The sequence below is a fragment of the Oncorhynchus mykiss genome, chromosome 6 (assembly GCF_057628025.1).
Source record: "Oncorhynchus mykiss isolate SJ-2025 chromosome 6, ASM5762802v1, whole genome shotgun sequence".
In the NCBI taxonomy this organism is placed as follows: domain Eukaryota; kingdom Metazoa; phylum Chordata; class Actinopteri; order Salmoniformes; family Salmonidae; genus Oncorhynchus; species Oncorhynchus mykiss.
Window position 1 is genome coordinate 36,340,129 of NC_143027.1, and position 16,997 is coordinate 36,357,125.

At 46.1% G+C, this 16,997-nt stretch overlaps 1 protein-coding gene across 1 annotated transcript in view; it reads left to right on the forward strand.

The window, feature by feature from the left end:
* The window catches only part of LOC110525856 (semaphorin-4C), a 56,117-nt gene extending 41,360 nt beyond the window's left edge, over positions 1-14,757 (forward strand). Inside the window, exons 3-16 of the mRNA XM_036980006.2 lie at positions 121-275; positions 2,307-2,369; positions 3,549-3,647; positions 4,718-4,814; positions 4,924-5,043; positions 5,715-5,866; positions 6,402-6,577; positions 6,945-7,089; positions 7,325-7,538; positions 8,816-8,931; positions 9,576-9,733; positions 9,973-10,064; positions 10,297-12,906; positions 13,234-14,757. Of these exons, the coding sequence (XP_036835901.1) occupies positions 121-275; positions 2,307-2,369; positions 3,549-3,647; positions 4,718-4,814; positions 4,924-5,043; positions 5,715-5,866; positions 6,402-6,577; positions 6,945-7,089; positions 7,325-7,538; positions 8,816-8,931; positions 9,576-9,733; positions 9,973-10,064; positions 10,297-11,201 (2,492 nt within the window). The 3' untranslated portion in view covers positions 11,202-12,906; positions 13,234-14,757. The remainder of the gene's footprint in view (positions 1-120; positions 276-2,306; positions 2,370-3,548; positions 3,648-4,717; positions 4,815-4,923; positions 5,044-5,714; positions 5,867-6,401; positions 6,578-6,944; positions 7,090-7,324; positions 7,539-8,815; positions 8,932-9,575; positions 9,734-9,972; positions 10,065-10,296; positions 12,907-13,233) is intronic.
* Positions 14,758-16,997: the final 2,240 nt, after the last annotated feature.

The following is a 16,997-nucleotide window of genomic DNA, read 5'->3' on the forward strand; positions in this document are numbered from 1 at the left end:
AAAGGCGCTTGATTTGTGACAAAAAAGATGGGCAACACTTCGATCTGCATTGCCTTCAGGTCAAGTGAGGCGCGTGTGTGTTTCTAACCGTATTGTCTATGTTTGCGTGTTCCTCTACAGAGGTACTGGACAGCATGGCCAGGTTCCGGGCTCTAGGTGTGTGGAACTACACCATGGCGACTCTAGCAGAACACGAGAGGGTTCTGTATGTAGGAGCTAGAGAGGCCCTGTTCGCCCTGGACCCTAACGACATCAGCAGACAGCTACGACCTCAGGTAACTACACACAAACACCTCAGCGCAGCAGACACCAACGAAAGCTGGGACCTTAACCCCACAGACAGCTTCTTGTGCAACGTTCCTTCACTTTGTTGCATGGCAGTAAAGTTTCCTGATTCCGATGCCTTCTGTTCAGGGGTGGAGGGGGAACAAGGCTATTACATGATTAATCAGTGTAATTAGCCTCGTGCAATAAAGGCTTGATAAAATGTCTTAAGATGCCTCTGTCCCCTCTCATCTCATATCCCACTCAGACATATACCAGCGCTATGGGGATTGTTATCTGATTAAACTTTCTAATTAGCATGAATTGGACCATTGTGTGACTGATGATGAACATGCAACAGTTCTGTGTTGTGAGCAGCCCAGTAATAAGCAGCCCACCTGTTCGCTGCTGCTCTGTCTACCAAGTGTAGAGGGATGATCGGGCCACTGGATGCCACCTGCCCCACTGTCTTCACTCTGCACCTATCTCAACATCTGCCTTCTCATTCTGTTATCAATCTGTCTCTCTCTCCTCCCGCTGTCTCTAAATCCTTCTCTCTCTATCTGTCTCTCTCTCCTCCCGCTGTCTCTAAAACCTTCTCCCTCTATCTGTCTCTCCTCCCACTGCCTCTAAATCCTTCTCTATCTGTCTCTCTCTCCTCCCGCTGTCTCTAAATCCTTCTCTCTCTATCTGTCTCTCTCCTCCCGCTGTCTCTAAATCCTTCTCTCTCTATCTGTCTTTCTCTCCTCCCGCTGTCTCTAAATCCTTCTCTCTCTGTCTCTCTCTCCTCCCGCTGTCTCTAAATCCTTCTCCCTCTATGTCTCTCTCTCCTCCCGCTGTCTCTAAATCCTTCTCCCTCTATCTGTCTCTCTCTCCTCCCGCTGTCTCTAAATCCTTCTCTCTCTATCTGTCTCTCTCTCCTCCCGCTGTCTCTAAAACCTTCTCCCTCTATCTGTCTCTCCTCCCACTGCCTCTAAATCCTTCTCTATCTGTCTCTCTCTCCTCCCGCTGTCTCTAAATCCTTCTCTCTCTATCTGTCTCTCTCCTCCCGCTGTCTCTAAATCCTTCTCTCTCTATCTGTCTTTCTCTCCTCCCGCTGTCTCTAAATCCTTCTCTTTCTGTCTCTCTCTCCTCCCGCTGTCTCTAAATCCTTCTCCCTCTATGTCTCTCTCTCCTCCCGCTGTCTCTAAATCCTTCTCCCTCTATCTGTCTCTCTCTCCTCCCGTTGTCTCTAAATCCTTCTCTCTCTATCTGTCTCTCTCCTCCCGCTGTCTCTAAATCCTTCTCCCTCTCTCTCCCTCTCCTCCCTCTGTCTCTAAATCCTTCTTTCTCTATCTGTCTCTCTCTCCTCCCGCTGTCTCTAAATCCTTCTCCCTCTATCTGTATCTCTCTCCTCCCGCTGTCTCTAAATCCTTCTCCCTCTATCTGTCTCTCTCTCCTCCCGCTGTCTCTAAATCCTTCTCCCTCTATCTGTCTCTCTCTCCTCCCGCTGTCTCTAAATCCTTCTCCCTCTATGTCTCTCTCTCCTCCCGCTGTCTCTAAATCCTTCTCCCTCTCTCTGGCTCTCTCTCCTCCCGCTGTCTCTAAATCCTTCTCCCTCTATCTGTCTCCCTCTCCTCCCGCTGTCTCTAAATCCTTCTCCCTCTATGTCTCTCATCCTTTCTCTCTCATCCAACTCTCTTTCTATCTGTTACTGTTGCCGTCTCTCTCGTCCACTCATCTCTCTCTCACACACACATCCCTCCCTCTAATTCTCTCTCTCTCCCTTTGTCTCTCTCTTTCTCTCTCTCTCTCTCTCTCTCTCTCTCTCTCTATATATATATATATATATATATATATATATATATATATATATATATATATATATATATATATATATATATATATATTTATATATATATATATATTTATATATATATATATATATATACATATTTATATATTTATATATATATATATATTTATATATTTATATATATTTATATTTATCGCTCTCTATTTCTCTCCCTTTCTCTCGCTCTCTATTTCTCTCTCTCTCTCAGATTGAATGGCCAGCACCACAGGAGAAGAAGAAAGAGTGTGCCACCAAGGGCAAGAACAACCAGGTACATATCCTAAAAGTTTCTGTTTACATTAGAGTACCATCGTAGACTGAGTACCCCTTTAGACTGAGTACCCCTTTAGACTGAGTACCCCTTTAGACTGAGTACCCCTTTTGACTGAGTACCCCTTTAGACTGAGTACCCCTTTAGACTGAGTACCACCTTAGACCGAGTACCCCTTTAGACCGAGTACCCCTTTTGACTGAGTACCACCTTAGATTGAGTACCCCTTTAGACTGAGTACCACCTTAGACTGAGTACCACCTTAAACTGAGTACCACTTTAGACTGAGTACCACCTTAGACTGAGTACCACCTTAAACGGAGTACCACCTTAAACGGAGTACCACCTTAAACGGAGTACCACCTTAAACGGAGTACCACCTTAGACTGAGTACCCCTTTAGACCGAGTACCCCTTTAGACCGAGTACCCCTTTTGACTGAGTACCACCTTAAACTGAGTACCACCTTAAGCTGAGTACCCCTTTAGACTGAGTACCCCTTTAGACGGAGTACCCCTTTAGACGGAGTACCCCTTTCGACTGAGTACCACCTTAAACTGAGTACCACCTTAAACTGAGTACCACCTTAGATTGAGTACCCCTTTAGACTGAGTGCCCCTTTAGACTGAGTACCATCTTAGACTGAGTACCCCTTTCGACTGAGTACCATCTTAGATTGAGTACCCCTTTCGACTGAGTACCCCTTTAGACTGAGTACCATCTTAGACTGAGTACACCTTTAGACTGAGTACCCCTTTAGACAGAGTACCCCTTTAGACTGAGTACCACCTTAAACTGAGTACCATCTTAGATTGAGTACCCCTTTAGACTGAGTACCCCTTTAGACTGAGTACCATCTTAGACTGAGTACACCTTTAGACGGAGTACCCCTTTCGACTGAGTACCACCTTAAACTGAGTACCATCTTAGACTGAGTACCCCTTTAGACTGAGTACCATCTTAGACTGAGTACACCTTTAGACTGAGTACCCCTTTAGACGGAGTACCCCTTTCGACTGAGTACCCCCTTAAACTGAGTACCACCTTAGATTGAGTACCCCTTTAGATGGAGTACACCTTTCGACTGAGTACCACCTTAGACTGTGTGAGCCGGTGGTTATTGCTATAAATGGTTGAATATTATGCTTCAGTCTCAGCCCCATCTTTCCCCCTCCCACAGACGGAGTGCTTCAACTACATCCGCTTCCTGCAGAGCTACAACCACACCCACCTCTACACCTGTGGAACCTACGCCTTCCAGCCCAAGTGCACCTACATCGTGAGTGGCTTTCAATGGCTGAGTCCCAAATTACAGGCTGTTCCCTACTTAGTGGTCTACTTTTGACCCGGGCCCTGGTCAAATGTAGTTTACTATAGGAGGAAAAGGGTGCCATTAGGGACAAATAGGGCCAACTTCATCCCACTCCCTCTGCCAGGGGGTTGTATTAGAGTTGTATTAGGGTTGTATTAGAGTTGTATTAAGGTTGTATTAGAGTTGTATTAGAGTTGTATTGGGGTTGTATTATAGTTGTATTATAGTTGTATTAGAGTTGTATTAGAGTTGTATTAGAGTTGTATTAGGGTTGTATTAGAGTTGTATTAGAGTTGTATTAGAGTTGTATTGGGGTTGTATTATAGTTTTATTATAGTTGTATTAGGGTTGTATTAGGGTTGTAATAGGGTTGTATTAGAGTTGTATAAGGATTGTATTAGAGTTGTATTAGAGTTGTATTAGAGTTGTATTAGAGTTGTATTAGAGTTGTATTAGAGTTGTATTAGAATTGTATTAGAGTTGTATTAGAGTTGTATTAGGTTTGTATTAGAGTTGTGTTCGAGTTTTATTAGGGTTGTATTAGAGTTGTATTAGGGTTGTATTAGAGTTGTATTAGGGTTGTATTAGAGTTGTATTAGAGTTGTATTAGGGTTGTATTAGAGTTGTATGAGGGTTGTATTAGAGTTGTATTAGAGTTGTATTAGGGTTGTATTAGAGTTGTATTAGGGTTGTATTAGAGTTATATTAGAGTTGTATTAGAATTGAGCTGTCCTTGTGGTGGCTTCACAGCTAGCAGCACCACTGACATGGTGTCATGTCTCATATCTTCTATCTCCACGCCTCCATACCACATCCTCCCTAAGGCTGAATCCTCTGTGTCAAAGGAAAGAGTATTCAATGCCAACGAGGCCGTGGTATCTGGCTCTACATGTGTTTGTAACGGTGATATGATAAGACAGTGTGGTGGATGCAGGGAGCGAGGACTGTGGCTCCTGTTACAAATGTTGTCATGGACAGACAGAGCCCGGAGCTGTGTTAGTCGACACAGACCACTGACCACCTCTATCTCTCCATAGAATGCAGACCACTTTAGTCTCAACCCTGGCTCCCTTGAGGATGGTAAGGGCAAGTGTCCCTACGACCCAGCCAAGGGCCACACAGGCCTTATAGTGGGTAGGTCATGTATCCTGTTTTATTCTATTCTGTTTTATTCTGTTCTATTATATTCTATGTGTAACTGTTCCCTAATTTTGCCTATCCTGCCTGTCTCTGTGTCTCTCAGACAAGGAGCTGTATTCAGCCACACTGAACAACTTCCTGGGTACTGAGCCTGTGATCCTGAGGAACCTGGGACAGCAACACTACAGCATGAAGAGTGAATACCTGCCGGCCTGGCTCAACGGTGAGAGAGAGAGAGAGAGAGAGGGAGAGGGAGAGGGAGAGGGAGAGGGAGAGAGAGGGAGAGAGAGGGAGGGAGAGAGAGAGAGAGAGAGAGAGAGAGAGAGAGAGTTTCCTATGCCAATAATGCAATTGAATTGAGAGAGAGAGAGAGAGAGAGAGAGAGAGAGAGAGAGAGAAGTGATGGAGAGAGGGGGATGGGAGAGAGGGGGAGATGGAGGAAGTTAGGGAGAGGAAAAGTGGAGAGGAAGAGGGGTTAGATGGAAGAAGAAAGGGATAAAGGATAGTGTATGTATGGGGAAAGAGTTGGAGAGGGAGACGAGACACGAGAGATAAGAAAAGGACTGGGTTAGAGGCTAGCTAATAGGAGCAGAGAAGCAGTTAGATGGAAAAAGCAGTCGAGAGTGTGAAAGAGTCTGGTGGAGGGGTGAGAGGTGAGAGGTGGAGAGATGAGGTTAGAGAAGTGGACAGGAGGGATACGTGAGGGAAGAGGGGTGAGAGAGATGAGGGATAGTGAGAGGGTATAAAATTGAGACGAGGTTAGAGGGTTAAATAGTAGCGCATGTGAGAGGGTGGGAGATTAGGGGGAGTGGAGGTGGTAGTGTGTGTGGCTGTGCAGTCATACGTGCATGTTCATATATCGTGTGTGTGTGTGTGTGTGTATTGTCCCATCAGAACCTGACTTTGTGGGCTCGGCCCTGGTGAGGGAGAGCAGTGGCAGCAAGGAGGGGGACGATGACAAGATCTACTTCTTCTTTAGTGAGAGAGCTGTTGAGCTGGACTGTGACACGGAGCTCACTGTGGCCAGGGTGGCCCGCGTCTGTAAGGTAGGCTACACCCATATATGGCTACACACACACACACACACACACACACACACACACACACACTGCCAACGGAACACACACACTGCCAACGGAACACATACACAAGCAAACCACTCAATTCTACTCTGCTCACATACTTTTTACAGTGAGACTCAAACACTTCCAACCCTCTTTTCACTCTTTCTTTCCAGTTACTCTTCTCACCCAGTCCTGTCCTCATTAGGTGTCAATAGTTATCAGGAGAAGTTGCGAGTTATGAGCTCAGAGTTTGCCATCCACTCTCATTACATCATACAACCTGTTGTTTTTCCTGGTGAGGTCAAAGGATAAACCCTTGCCCCGAGACTCCCTCTCCTAACTTTTCCTCTGTCCCCTCCCAAGTCTATCAGACCACTCTTCTCACCCAATTCAATCCTAAAATGGTATCAGAAGCCATCAGTAAATCATAATGCAAGCGAACTGACTTTCCCCTCCACATTGGCAATATGCCACCTCTCCTGACTCCTGACTGACTCGTGTGTGTCTCTCCCCTCAGGGTGATCTGGGGGGCACTAGGACCCTGCAGAAGAAGTGGACCACGTTCCAGAAGGCCAGGCTGGTGTGTTCTCTCCCCGAGCGACACGTCACCTTCAACAACCTTCGGGCAGTCTTCACCCTGCCAGGCACCGACTGGCGCACCACCACCTTCTATGGCATCTTCCACGCCCAGTGGTGAGTCACAATAACACTACCGCCAGGGGGTCCGATGTGCCAAAGAGAAGAGGCTCTCTCTTCTCCAACTTAACTTAGCACTTTTACTAACACTGGGTTGGTGTGACTTCTGAGTCTACAGTATCTAAACTTTTCCAATTCTTTTGAAAATATGATCTTATGCCCAAAATTACAGTTTTAACGGCCTTCAGTTAGCTAACGTGTCTTCTCTGTGTACGGACCTTTTTGAATTCTGTTATTATCTCCTAGTGGAGCACAACCATCGTTCTATTTCTCATACAAACAGACAATGTAAAAATGACCACAGAAACAACCCATCTAGGTAATAACCTTAAGCCCGTCGTTTTGTTGTTCTCTCCTGTCCCAGGGGCGATGTGGATGTGTCAGCAGTGTGTCAGTACCAGATAGGGGAGGTGAAGAAGGTGTTTGATGGCCCTTATAAGGAGTACAGAGACGCGTCGCAGAGATGGGGGCGATACACTGGCACTGTCCCCAGCCCACGGCCCGGAGCGGTGAGTGATGGAGGGAGGGAGGGTGGGAGGGGCGGAGGAATAGAGTGACTTGGACAGGGAGAGTTTGGAGAGTGATCAGAGCCAACAAGCAATGCCAGCCTGTCCCGCAACTAACAATGTTCCTTGTTTCTCCCTCTCTCTCACGTCTCTCTCTGTTCTCTCTCTGTTCTCTCTCTCTCTCGTCTCCCTGTTCTCTCCTCTCTGTCTCTTCTCGCCTTTCTTCTTCACGGCGCAGTGTATTACGAGCTGGCATAGGGAGAACGGCTACAACAGCTCTCTTCAGCTGCCAGACGCCACCCTCAACTTTGCCAAGAAGCACCCTCTGATGGAGGAGAAGGCTCAGGCTCGCCCCCTACTGCTCACCAAGGGCATCAACTTCACCCGCCTGGCAGTGGACCGGGTCAGCGCCCTGGACACGCGGGCATACAACATGCTCTTCTTAGGCACAGGTAGCTACTGACAGTGCGTACAGCGCAGGCTAAGAATCTACCCACTGAAGATGGTCGAGTTTGAATTTGCCGCAAAAGATTCCGAATATTTTTGACCTTACCACCTCAGCTTAACCACAATGGAGGAAACACAAAACTGACTGAGATCAGTGTACTGTGTAAGAACTTCCTATACGCAACATAACAGTATAGGACCAAGACAGGTCCCAGATTAACCCATTTGCCCACTAAAGATGCCCTTAATTAACCACAGCTGTAGGATCCGTTTACTTTAACCCCCAACCCTCCTAAGAAAACCCTCAAGACCCACAGTTTGCCTGAGATCAGTGTTCATGTGGATTCAGGACAACTTCATCCTACTTCCATAAGATTGTCTTACGTCAGATAGCAGGACGACTCCAGCTGCGTGGCCGTTTGAAGACTGTTGAAGACCGTTGAAGACTGCATGTGTCCTAGGAAGGACACTGCCTGTCGGGAGACAATGCCTTTCATCAATAACATACAGTACATCCAACTGCAGTAGCTACTTCCCATTAAGTAGCCTACTACTTAGAATTCCACTCACTGCAGTGCAGTGTGGAGTGAATCCCTGACTGTGCCTGCGGTGTGTTGGAGGCCCATGACTGTCAGACTGACGATGGGCTCAGTAGCTTGGCAGGCCCCCTGCTGCCTTGCTTCACAGCACAAACTCAACGGGGCCCTTGGCACACGTACACACTGCCAATTGGGCTGCGGGCTTGATTAGCTATTAACTGCAGCAGGATGACAGCTGATGCGGAGAGAACAAGTCTGGCGAGGACGGTTAGAAACGGAGGATGGGATTGGGGGATTAGCCGAAATGCTCTCGACACAGCGAGCGAGGAGCATGATACGTCATGCATGATACAGCATTTACGTGTTTGTGTGTGCGAGTGTTTGTGTGTGTGTGTGTGTGTGTGTTGCTGCTCTGCTCTGTGCCAGGCTCCCGTAGGGTCCAGGGTCAGTCCCTCACATTATCCATGACAGTCCCACTGTGGTGAGGGCAGGAGGCAGGGCAGGTTCAGCACACACAGCAGATCTCTGCTCATAAAAGCGCCATCCACCCAGACAGACACACAAGGTCACACCGCCGGCAGCAGCAGCTCAATTGCCTTTCAATGCAGGGGATGTAACCTTGCTCCCAATATTACCCAAAGAGTAAACTACAGTACAACATTCTGAAATGATGTACCAGTCTTCTCATCCTACCTGCTCTCCTCTTTATCCCCTCTTCTCTTTTCTCTCCTCTCCTCCTCTAGCGGACGGCTGGTTACAGAGGGTAGTGATCCTCGGCTCGGAGGCCCATGTCATTGAAGAGATACAGCTGTTTGATTCTCCCCAGCCAGTGGACAGCCTGACCATCTCTCACACCAAGGTAACACTCAGGCCAGGGGATTTCCCCATCCGTACATATAGTCCATATAACTAGGCCCAGGAGTTTTCCCTGGCCCTACACCCTCATGGACCATCACTAGGGTCTGGAGTTTTCCCCAGTTCTACACATAGACCATCAAGTTGTACTTGTACATCCAGCTGCCTCACACTACAGAAGCAGGAGGTTGGGTCCTGCCCTCTGGGCCGTTCTGAGTTTACTTACCCATAGACCATCACTGGACCAGGAGTATTCCCTAATCATGTGACGCAACTAGGAAAGACTCCGGGCCCTACTCAACACCATTATGCCCTCACATGTCTGAGTGTCACCACTCTGTTTCACTGGCATTACACTCACATGCTGATCCTTATCTAATTAGACCAGGCTTTTCCTGGCCAGCTATTTCATAACAAGCTTTGCTCTCTAGCCAAACAGAGAAAGAAGAGGGGAGGGAAAACAAAATGTTATTGTAATTGAGAGCGATTATCCCATTATCTCCACTGCCCTCTGTCTGACTTGTTCTTTTTCTGTTTCTTCCATCCTCCTCAACTATCTCTATCTCCTCCCTCTCTCTTTTTCCCCTCTTGTCTCTCTCTCAACCCCCCTCTCTCTCTCCCTCTGTCTCTGTCTGAATATGTCTGCAGAAGTACTTGTACATTGGCTCACGTTCAGAAGTGCTCCAGCTTCCCTTGGCTAACTGCAGCCGCTATCAGTCGCAGCCAGACTGCCTTTTGTCCCGGGACCCCTACTGTGCCTGGGACAGTGAGGGTCGCGCCTGTGTCCGCATCGACCTCCACCGCGGGTGAGCATGCCTGCCTCTCCCCTCCACTCCCCCTCTGCCCCTGCTCAGTGGTTCTGCCTTCCCCTCTTCTACTTGGCCCCTCCTCTGCTTTGCCCCTGCTCAGTGGGCTGGGTCCACCTGTGCTAGCAGCAGCTCAGTGGATGCCAGTAGCAGAAAGTGTAGGCCAGTAACAGAAAGTGGAGGCCAGTAGCAGAAAAACATGTTATTAATGCCTGTTCTCTGTGCTCTCTGTTCCACAGGTCTACCTCCTCCCTATCCCAGGATCTGATGCTGGAGAGATTCAGCAGGGGCAAAGCCAAGTTTGACAAGCCTGTGGCCATCCCCAGCCCTGGTGAGTAGGAGAGGAACTGGACTGGTGGCCCCTTGTGGCAATAACTGGTCACTACAGTTGTAGTTTTTTGATAGTTATTGAATGGATTTGAGTTTAGAATTTAGTAATTGAATCAAGTTTAATTCAGTTGAGTTGAACTAAGCGAATTGAACTGAATTGAGATGAATTGAACTTAGAGTTCAGGAATTAAACATCTTGGCTAACACATACCCTCTCTCTCTCTCTCTCCCAGACAACTCTCGACTGAGGAATGTGACAGTAGTGGTGGAATCAGACATGGTGCTGCCCTGCCAGCTGGTGTCCAACCTGGCCCAGCCCTCCTGGCTCCTCAATGACCGGGAGCTGCAGCTAGGAGACGAGGAGGCCGGGGGGGCACGCTTCGACCAGACTCTGAAGGCTCTGGTGGTCCCCAACGTGATGCCGGTGCACGCGGGACGCTACGTGTGCTACTCTGAGGAGCAGGGGGTCAAGTTTCAGATGGAGCGCTACCAGGTGTCGGTGGTGGCCAGCTCCCCTGTGGTCATGGCAGCCCGGGCCCCTGACGGCAGCATGGGTCTGTTCTGGGTGCTGGTTATCACCCTGGGGGCCGCTTGTCTACTACTACTGGTGGCAGCTCTGTATCTGAGGAGGCGTCTGAAGCTGGCCATAGGTAAAGGAACGGAGATGAAGCCCCTGGAAAGCACCTTGGTCTACCCCATCACCCTGCCCAAGGAGCCACCTACCTTCGTGCCCAGCAAGATGCCCAGCGACGAGGACCGCTTCTGGGAGACGGGCGCCAACTACTACTACTCAGACGGCTCGCTGAAGATCGTTCCCGGCCACGCCCTGTGCCCCAGCAGCCAGTCTCACCACCACGCCCCCACGGCGTCTCCCAGCGCCATCCCCGGCCAGCCCATCCACTCCCCCAGCCGGCTCAGCCTCACCAACATCAGGGGCTCCGGCAGCAACGGCTACATCCGCCTCAACCTGAGCTCGGCCGGGGAGGAGAGGGTTAGCGGGGGTGGTTCTGGTGGAGGAGGGCTGGGGCTGAGCGGGGGCGGGAACGACTACTCCAGCCCCTTCAAGGAGGAGCTGCGTCGGACCCTGCAGCAGAGGAGCGTGCTGCCTGACGCCAACCCTGAAGAGTCGTCTGTGTAGCAGCAGTCGTCTTTCTCCACGCCCGTTGCAATGAAGAAAAAAATGAAAAAAATTGAGAACGAACGGCAACTAACCTACCTCCCTCCTTTAGAGGACGCCTCTCTCTCTCTCGACACCACTCTCGCTCCATGCTCTCTCTCTCTTTTTTTCTGCCAGTGCTCGTTTGGCTGACTCTGTGACTGGTGGTAGATGTTTCTTTTGCACACAGCATGTGAGGTGACACACACCGACCCGTTCCTCAGCATCCTCTCCTGTTATTGTGTTCCATACCCCACACTGACTGTCACACTTTACCTTCTTCACCAGTTTCACTTGCTTTCACTGTGCAAATCCCAAGCTGTGTAAATTCGGTATTTATAGACAATTGAACTCAGCCAACACCTCAAACAAATGGAGAGATTTCCTGAGAGAACTCCTTCAGGATAAGAGACGACCAACAACTCATGACAAGGTTGTAGCTTCAGGGCTAAACCAATAAAGCAAGCAGCACGAGTTGACTGACTGAAAGATGGAGGAGCTGGCTTGCTGTTTTTATGTTCTGTTGAGGACTTTTTCGCTTGCTGCACTTAACACGGGAGTAAGTAAGTCGATTTTGTATTTGTGAGCAAAGAGAGTGAGAGAGCCACATAAAAGACAAATTAATCCCAAAAGCATGACGACAATCACGTTCCCCTCTCAGGGGGTAAAACCTGGGAAGGAACGAGTGGGATAAAGAGAGAGAAAATGAAGTGAGTTTTGTTTGAAAGACATGGGGGGTTTACATGAAGGACAAACTCTTAATTAGACTTTCTCGGCTCAATTTGTACTTTTTTCACGTTGTCAGTCTTTCCTCTGAGAAGGTCTTCAACCCCTGCCACATTGATATATTGTGACAATTTAAATGAAGACATTTCTATGTGTTCTTTTTCTATGCCTTGCGGACTACGGAAGCGACAAATAGAGACCAATGGCTTTAAAGCGCCTCTCTGTGAATGAGAATGTGATGGAAGCACGTACAAACTCATATCCCTGCACAAAGTAGATATCTCCCCGAATAACCTCCACACTAGTAAATACATTTTAGCACTACTTTTACAATAACTACACTACACATTTACACAAGTGGTTGATGGGAATTTAAACACCTTCTGATGCTTGTACACTTCCTTGGGATATGTCTGTTTGACATAATCCCACAGCAGAACCTACAATAGCACACTTGCTTATTATTCTGAATTTCAGATGAGACAAAGGCATTGTTTTCAGTAAAGTAGCAGGGATGGCATGGGGGAATGTAGGTCAACTCTCGCTAAACTGTTGCGACTGCAGTGGATGTCTCAACAAGTGCTTTACATAGTATGTTTGTGTCTGGGCGGCGGTGGTGGCGAGTTGAACTGCCAAAAGGAACTCCCTCCCTGCACCGCCCTGAATGCCAAACGTGGTGGATGTACTAGTGTGTCCTGGAGGGGACGGAGCAGCACTGTACCTGGACACGCCCTTTAACCACTTATTTCCCCAAACCCCGCCCACTTACCTAATGACGTCCAGAGAATGACCTGGCACCACTGTGGAAAGCCTGAACACAGAGAGAAGGATGGACACTCAACTGTAAACACACACTGCCCTGTGCTGTTGGAGAGACAAGCGGAGAACAGATGGAAGATAGATGAATGGCCTGTGACAAACCAACAGGTCCAGAGAGCAATCAGAGGCACATCAATCAGAGGTATGGCTCTCTCTCTCTCTAAAAGCCTACAGACACACAAAGATTCTAGCCAGGCCCAAGATCTAGTTTGTGCTGTCATGCCGACTCCTATGTCACTGTTATGGCTTGGTGTGAACAATTCTGGAACTAGCCTAAGAGACACCCAAAGACCGAGCCAGAAAAACAAGTGTCACAATCAAGAGTTTTACAGCCTTTGAGATGAAACATAGTTGTTTTATTATGCTGCAGCATCTCTACTCTCATGGAAGTGGCCTTGCATGTACAATTATCACTATGTGTGTCCACTCTAACATGTTAGTTTTACCCTTCCTGTGCTTTGTCTTCCAGGGGTGGCTGTGTGACACATCTGCAGGGACCAGAGAACAACACAAGACAAAGAAAGGAACGAGAGGGTGACGACGTTTCTTTCTTTCTGTCCCCAATGTAGACTAGAGACAGCTGAAGGGGATGTAGAATATTGCAACGATCCCTGAGTTGAAGAGGTACTTACTTACTTGGCCATCAGTGGTTAGTTCATCCTAGTGTTGCATGACCTTCTCTGCAAATGTACTGTACACATCTCCGATAACATGCTCATAATTGTAAAAGAAGTGTATCATGTTTCAAACTTTTGCCTACACTGATGTTCTCTAGAAAAAAAAAAGAATATATGGTTAGAGTTGTTAAGGACTTCTTCATGAATACATCTTCTAAACATGTTTTCTTTTGCCGTGCCTCTTCACCTTCGGATAAGCCAAAGTAGACTGCAGTTGCTTTTTTTTTCTCTCAACATTATTATTTAATATTATTTCATTATTCCACTTTGATATTTAAGTTTCAACAGTCCGTCCAACTTCACTTCAAAGAACTCTTGTGTCTAGAACTTTCCTGCATATTTTATTTAGAGCTTAATTTTTTTCAGAAGGCAAAATGTTCGCGGCTGGTCAACATCCTGTTTACATGTCAGTAGTAATCTACTGAAGCGTATCCCTGATTCCCTAGCTCATGAAAAGGTAAACAAATCACCAAAACCTTTGAACGTCATAGAACCAGCCAAGCACAGCAACCTCCTTAAAACCAAATGATAACTCGTAATTTGATGATCTAAGGTTTGATACTAAATCTTCAATATTTATAGATGCCTTTCATTTGAAAATATGTACGTTTTAATATGTTACCAAGCACTGGTTCTGACACTTAACCATGTATTATGCATCAACAGCTACAAGAGCTGTTAAGATTGGTATAGATATTTATCTGATTTGTCTACCAATGGACATTATGTCTGATAAGTCATGAAACTGTCTTAAAAGAAAGTTATCCATCAAACTCACAAAAGGGATGGTAGGCTAAGGGATGTTGGGGCGACAGGTAGCCTAGTGGTTAGAGCGTTGGACTAGTAACCGAAAGGTTGCAAGATCAAATCCCCGAGCCGACAAGGTAAAAATCTGTTGTTCTACCCCTAAACACTGTTCCTAGGCTGTCATTGAAAATAAGAATTTGTTCTTAACTGACTAGCCTAGTTAAATACAATGCTAAAGCTACCAAAACACATATTTATCTGTGTGTAACAATTCTGGATATAGATAGGCTAGTTATTACAAAAACAAACCTTCCACAGTCTTCTCAAGGCTTTTGATTCTGCTGTTATTATTATTGTTATATTATCATTATTATTCATTTCTTCCTTTATGGCTTTAAGTTGCAAAGGTTCCCCTGCCTGTTCGTTCACAATCTTTTGTTTGTTTTTTAAAGGATGTTAAGTAACTTATTTTGCTTGTACAAACATGTCGATATTTATTATCATTGTACATATGTCCTTATTTTTTATATGTGTATATATACATTAATAAAAGTAGAGATCTACCCAAATTGTGTACATGTGTGCTGGTGGTTCATGGTTCTAATCAAACCAAGAGTATGGGTGTAAGCATAAACATCTCTGTTATCCAACATTCAAGGGTACAACATTATACATGCTGCAAATGAAAATCGGAGTGTGCTTCAGCTCATTAGTGCGACAGCAGCCTGAGCATTCAGTGCATTAGAGGCAGCATGTGAAAAGGATGTAGTCGTATTCTCTCACTAATTGAAACAAGTAGCTATGGGAAGAGCTTTACCAGCTGTAAAATATAATTATCAGGAAACAAACATCACAAACATATTATGTAAGAACTCAAGTAAGATACCTCATGAAATACTCTTTATCGCACAGGGGAATTATAATGATGATATAAGGTCTTCATAAAGAAGGGGAGACTATTTGTAACATCTCAAAGGAGGATGACTGGCCCTGTCCTTTTGGAGTCCTTTAAAAAAAGAAGAAGATTATATTAGGCCTGATATTAGGCCCAAGCTTATTATTATAATATTTCACTTAGCCTCTGTCACAGACTTGAACCTCACCTTGAGCGAAGCCTGGGAGCCAAGGCTATATTCTATTAGGCCTGATTCTATTTTATTAGGCCCGACATATGGCCTATTAATCTATTGTATTAGGCCTATTCATTCTCCTGTTTCAAGGCCTGCATTACCATGTCTAGCGCTCATTCAGTCTCCTCTTCCCTGTTCACATTGTGCCTGCTGCTTGCCTGTATGCCTGGTGCTAGCGAGGCCACATGCTCTCAGTGTGCCAGACAGACGGACTCAACTGTGGGGAGGGAGGGAGGGGTGGGAGTGTGACGTCACGGTGTACACAGCTGGGTCACAGAGAACTGCTTTAATCCCCTCTTTATAGGTCACCAACCATGGCTATGTCATCTCATCATACTCACATGCACACACGGACACACGCACACGGACATGCTCACACGCACGCACCCCCACACACACACACACAGGCAACAGAGAGAGTGAAAGAGAGAGGGAGAAGGAGGAATAGGAAGAAGGTGGACCGTGGGTATACTGTATAGGGAGCGTCAGAGGGACAGAAAGTGATACTTTAATACTTTAAAGTACTACTAAGTAGTTTTTTGGGGGTATCTGTACTTTACTTTACTATTCATATTTTTGATTAATTATACTTCACTACGTTCCTTGTGAAAATACATTTTCCTTGACACCCAAAAAGACTTGTTACATTTTGAATGCTTAGCAGGACAGGAGAATAATCAAATTCACGTAGCAACCGAACATCCCTGGTCATCCCTACTGCTTCTGATCTGGCATCACTAAACACATGATTTGTTTGTAAAGGATATCTGAATGTTGGATAAGGAATTTGAAATTATTTATACTTTTACCTTTGGTACATAAGTATAGTTTGTCAATTACATTTAGTTTTGATACTGAAGTACATTTTAAACCAAATACTTTTAGACTTTTACTCAAGTGGATTTTTCTGGGTGACTTTTACTTTTACTTGAGTCATTTTCTATTAGGTATCTTTACTTTTACTCAAGTATGACAGTTTGGTACTTTTTCCACCATTGGGGACAGACAGTAATGAGAGGAAGGACACAGTAGGCCTACATTGTTTTGTCTGAAGAGATTTTCTTCAACACTGTATCAACATCCTTGGTCTTGCATTCAGACTAATACTACAAAGCTACACTTAGGGGAAAAAATGGTTCCATGGGGACAACCAAAGAACATTTTTAGGTTCTAGATAGCACCTTTTTTTTCTAAAGCTTAGGCACACTAACTCTCCCCTCCCTGTTTGGAGGTAAATAAAGATGCTTGTGAGGTGACTGCAACCTGTCTGTCTGACAGATTGGATGTTGGCAATTATCAGGTGAATTGTCAACGAGGGGGAAAAACTGTATTTGTATGAGTAGCAGCAGTAGAGACTGAGTAGGGGCCTACCAGAGTATCCCAAAGGCCGTTTGACGGACTACTACCAGAGGGTCCAATTCATCTTACCAAATGTATAGGCAATGTAAGACAAGGTTTTAACACAAAGAAGAGCTTTGATTTGTTTTTGGGAAGAAGTTTGGAAACTTGGAAATGGATGAGCTGTTCCTACACCAGTGCGCAAGGAAAAATATGATCTACAAAGATAATTTAAATGGAAAATAATGTTCTGCTCGCCTCTTCCTCTTTGCTAGCGTATGAACTAATTTTGGAGCACTAAAACGGATGTGATTCATTCGGCATTCTAGAGACACGTGACA